General features: G+C 36.6%; 1 protein-coding gene across 2 annotated transcripts in view; it reads left to right on the top strand.

Moving 5' to 3' along the window:
- Positions 1 to 5,194, top strand: part of Zc3h6 (zinc finger CCCH-type containing 6) — a 59,401-nt gene that overhangs the window by 40,802 nt on the left and 13,405 nt on the right. Inside the window, exons 6-7 of one of the 2 annotated variants that reach the window (XM_023717413.1) lie at positions 3,798 to 3,914; positions 4,529 to 4,640. In XM_023717413.1, the coding sequence (XP_023573181.1) occupies positions 3,798 to 3,914; positions 4,529 to 4,640 (229 nt within the window). The remainder of the gene's footprint in view (positions 1 to 3,797; positions 3,915 to 4,528; positions 4,641 to 5,194) is intronic. The other variant, XM_023717414.1, reaches the window with a different exon arrangement.

Below are 5,194 nucleotides of genomic sequence, written 5' to 3'. Positions count from 1 at the left end.
GAAAGAAGGAAGGAAGAAAAGGAAGGAAGGAAGAAGGTGCACATCTCAGCATTGTGGAAACTTTCTGGGTTAGAATGAAGCAATTCATGTATCTTACCACTATTCTAGTAAGATTTGACTAAATTACGCAGGGCCAACAGTAGGGTATTTAAACTTACACTTTTGTGTGAAATACATGTTGTCATTTGAAAGTGGTTGGCTCTCTGATCTCTGATTTTAAAGATTATAGGCAGAGGTTTCTTAATAGGTACTTATTCATATATAAGTACTGTTTGAGGGAACATTAATAGCTGTGCTCTAAAAAGAGAACTTTGGGCCCAAATATATAAATGGAACTGTGCACATTTTCTGGGGATTTTTAGTCAGCATACATCTGTTAAAGGTTTTGAACAGATTTCTTGCATAAAGAAGCTAATTTTACTTTGTTCAATGTGTCATTTTCAAAATATACTTGACTGCAAGCTCATTTTTTTAAAATGTATTTTTTAGTACAGGGTTCAGAGGGTCTCACTACACAGATCGGACTCATAATGATCCTCCTGTTTTCAGCCTCCCAAGCGTTGGGATTACAGGCACATGCCACCACTCCCAGCCTTGCAAGCTCTTTATTATCCTACACATCTCTTAGCATTTACTGAACCACTACAGAATGAGAGCTTGTAGAATTATTAATCGTATCACTATTATTTTAGAATTTCTAGGTGATTATTTCTCTCTGTTCATCTTTCTAGACCTTTACAATATGCTGCTTTTTCTAATCTAAACTAAAAAGCATGCTTTCTAAGGAAGTGTGTTCTATACCCAGTGCTTATACCCTGTATCTAAAAATGCTAGTTGTCTGGAAAGTGCCTTTGAACAAGTTATTGTCTGTCTTTAATCTGTAAAATGAATCATAGTATTAAGTTAACTCTTAAGTATCTCTTCAAGTTCAGGTAGTTTAGATGTCTATATATCTGGGCTATAATTAAATACTATATCATGTAATAGAAAAAATCAAGATTGAAATATTATCAACTATGTCACTTTATTGACTATCAAGAGAGACATTTCTCTTTTTTTTTTTTTTTTTTTTGTATTTTTAGGGAAAGGTCTACAGGGTGTTCAGGGTCTCACTAGTAGATCAGACTCGTAGTGATCTGCCTGTTTACAGCCTCCCAAGAGCTGGGATTACAGGCGTGCACCACCACGCCTAGTCTCAATTGCTGTCTCAGCGTGCCCTGGGGGTGGGGGCAGGGCCAGCAGGGCAGGCCCTGGGATTGAACCCCCGGCCCCTGTGCCTGCTTGAAGGTGCTTTAATCTGCTGAGCTATTTGGCCAGCCCTTAAGAGAGACATTTTTTACCATTCCAGAAATGAGCAGGAAAATGTCAGATCCCAAGGAAGCAGCTTGTGTTCTGGGCAGGCCCACCCTGAGGGGACATGCAGGCCATACTAGAATGACTGGTACAGATTCATTTCCATCCTTGGCCTTTCAGGGACTATGAGTTTTCCAGAAGGCTAAGTAGATTCAGAGGTACCTTCAGATCCACATCAGTGTCCTTGAAAACTCAAGAATAGTTATAGAACAAGCAAACTTTTGGTAGATTTCAAGTACCTGTTTGCTGGCCATAACATTCTTACATTTTTTAAGTGTTTACAGTAGCTATTAAAAATTCTGTAAATACATTTTCTTTTCCTGGTAGATCTTTTCATTACCTCTCCTTCTGTATAGTTTATGCTCTTGTCCCTTATGTAAAAGTAATACATCTTCTAAAACAAATACATTCTTTTTTTATTCTTAAAATTTTTTATTTATTTATTTGGTACAGGATCTCACTATGGCTCATAGTGATCCTCCTCCTCCTGTCTCGGTCTCCCCAGTACTGGGTTATAGGTGTGCATGACCTTACCTTGTTTTGATGGTTGGCCTGGTGTGGAGCTAGTGTGGCATGTGGTACCAGGGATCAAACCCAGGTCCTTGTGCTTGCTAGGTGGGCACTTAGACCATCAAGTTATCTCATCGGCCCACAAATACATTTTATTTTTTCTTTTTTTAAAAATAATTTTATTGAGAAACAAATAGCGATGAGACAATTTCAAAACCGATTAGTAGGACAGTTTCAATACTTAATGCATTGCATATTGTTGTCTTAGTGGTTATTCATTGTACAAGATATGGATGATATCCTGCCCCAAACACTACTAGAACAAATCTTTCTATTCATTGAATTAAGAGAATGTAGCTGTATATCTATCATAACTATTTTGAATATACAGATACAAAATAGTTGTTCATTTGTATCCCCTTTTTTTGTTTAGTTTTGTCAGAGAAGGGTATTCCATTGTCATTTAAATATTGTAGGTGCATGAATTCAGCAAAATATTCCAATATAGTCCGGTAGTCCATAATAGTAGTGGGTTTTCCGTAAGACTGTCAGTGTCAGAAGTTGTTGACTTGAGCCTTTTATAGCTCAGCATATTAATATGGCTTTATTTTTTATACTTTGTTTCTATTCTTTTCTGCTGGATGGTTAAGACCAAGATAAAGCAAGACCTATATAACAAGTAATGTAACTTGTATCTGCCAAGGTCAGTCAAATCCCCTCAGGATTTATCCTGAAACCCTGTACCGCAGTTTGTAGATCCTTTGTCAGTGTCAGCCTTGTGGATGAGTCATGGCCATTGCTTGGCCAATCACAAATACATTTAAATGACTGAATAGGTAGCTTGGTTTCCCCTCCCTCCATCTTTCTCTGCTTCCCTTTCTATATTGTATTTTGTGAGTGGGAATGGATACAGTTCAGAGAACCTGGGGTCTGAAGCCCTGTTCCTAGGCTCTATCCTGACTTCATTAACTCACCATGTGGTGAACAAGCCAGTAAATTTTGTTTAGTTTTTAATCACCAGTGTTCATGTTTGTCTGATGGAAGTGATGTACTAGATTATTTCTGTAGTTCTTCTGTCTCTTATAAGAACTGTTAAGGGTGAGAACATTTGGGGCTCCTTTGTAGGCTCAAACCTAAAAGCTAGAAGTTCTAAAACGTATTTGCTGAAGTTGCTTTAGATTTTTACAGTACCTTCACTATACTATTATAGTCAAGATTCTCATAGTTCTCAAGATTATTATTACTATTATTATTATTACTATTATTCTCAAGATTCTCATAGATGAGAAGTTTTCTACTTGTTTAAAGGGAGCTACTGGATGACACAGAACAGCTCCCCAATCCAGTATTAAAACAATGCAGTGTTCTTAGTAATGTAAACAGAAAGAGGTTGATCCATGTCAACACAGGTGCAGCTTGTTGCATTTTTCAGGAACTGGTGTGTGTATGGTCATCTACTATCTTCAGTTCTCCTTACAAAGCCATATGTTCAAGTTGACTCATTAACTTGCATAATCCACTCACAGTGGATATTTTAAAGCCTTTTGTGATACACCTATAAATAGAAAGTGATTCTTATAGCACCTTTACCAAAATGAAGTATTACTAAGAAATGGTAGATCCTTTCATTACCTCTTCCTTCTATATAGTTTTTCTTTTGTAAATTATTTTTAAAATACCATATTCTCACTTGTCATCCTAGCACTTGGGAGGCTAAGGCAGGAAGATTGAGGCCAACTTGGGTACAAAGTGAGTTCAAAGCCTGCCTGACCTGCATAGTGAAACTCTGTCTCAAAAGGACAAAAAAAAGGAGTATTCCATCTTAATCATTCCTAACAGTCAATCTATACTCTTATCTGGATCCACTTAACTCTGCGTTTTGGTACCTATTACTATGTCATATGTTGCATTCAAATAAAAATTTTTTCTTGCAGTATAGTAAACCGGGGAAAAAGTGGAAGGTTATGACTCAGGAATTTATTAATCAGCACACAGTGGAACACAAAGGAAAACAAATCTGTAAATACTTCCTGGAAGGGAGATGTATTAAGGTAAATGTATATGAGTATCTTCAGTCACTCTAACTTGCAAAATAATCTTTAAAATTTAAAGATTTGGGAGAGTTATTTTTCATTTCTCATTTATGTTATAAAACTAGCTGTTTAATATTATCTTGCATAAAAATACTGTATGTTAGGGCAATACTGTACGTATAACTTATTCTGGGGCAGTAATATAATTTGCAGAAATTATGTTTTATGTAATAAATATGTTAATAATTGTGGCATATACGACTTCTGTGGCAAGTGCCATTCAGAGTATAGCTCGTATGAAATGACTTCGTCCTTACATAGATCCCGTTGGGTGGCAGCTGTCCTGTTGTTAGCCTCCCTTAAACCCAGCACCAGAAGGTTCAGTAAGCTTCTCTAGTAGCTTGGCTAGAGATGGAGAGTGCTGTGGGATGTGGCCAGCCCCCGCCCCGCAGCCGTGCTCCCTGCGCTGCCCCGCTGTGCTGCGGCTCCAGACACAGCGCCTGCTCCTGAGCCGCAGGAATCCTAAGGGTTGCCCCTGGCTTAGAGACTGACAGCAGCAATGTGATTGCACTGTGAGACACTGTGGGGAAAATGCAGTTGTTATTTTGTTGTTTCTTTTTTCTTTTTAACAGGGAGATCAGTGTAAATTTGATCATGATGCAGAGTTGGAGAAAAGAAAAGAGATCTGCAAATTTTATTTACAGGGATATTGTACCAAAGGAGAGAACTGCATTTATATGCACAATATCCTTTATTAAAATATATATAAAAAAGAATGTTGGGGTTTTAAAGAAATCATTGTGTGGTGTTTTGTTTTTTTAACCATAGATAAAAGCAAGATACTCCTTGCCTGGTTTTAAATTTAAAACCAAAAATAACATAAATTCAGTGTGGACTTTGTATTTCAAAATGACAAACTGGCTTTTATTCTTTGGAGAAATGAAGTAACTTCCTTTTGGGAAAAAAAATCTCTATGATAGGAAATGAAGTTACTTCCCTTTGGGGGGAAAAATGATGAAATAAAGTTCCTTTACATGCAACATAATCAGCTTAAAATACTTCAAGAGACTGTGTTTCTTGGAGGAGTAGTTGAAAAATATTGTCTTAGGTTTTATTTATTTTATTTAGCTTTGTAAGAATTAAATTATCATTGAAAATTATAAAATGAATATCAAATCCTACCACCCAGTGATAAACACAGTATGTTCTGTACTTTCCTCTTTGGAAATGTATCTACCAAGTTTTACTCTTGTCTTTATCAAAATGAGGATTTTATTGTATGCAGTGATATATATATA

Source organism: Octodon degus, unplaced genomic scaffold (genome assembly GCF_000260255.1).
Source record: "Octodon degus isolate 3935 unplaced genomic scaffold, OctDeg1.0 scaffold00052, whole genome shotgun sequence".
In the NCBI taxonomy this organism is placed as follows: Eukaryota; Metazoa; Chordata; class Mammalia; order Rodentia; family Octodontidae; genus Octodon; species Octodon degus.
Note: the sequence above shows the minus strand (reverse complement) of the source record. Positions and strands in the feature narration are given on the sequence as shown.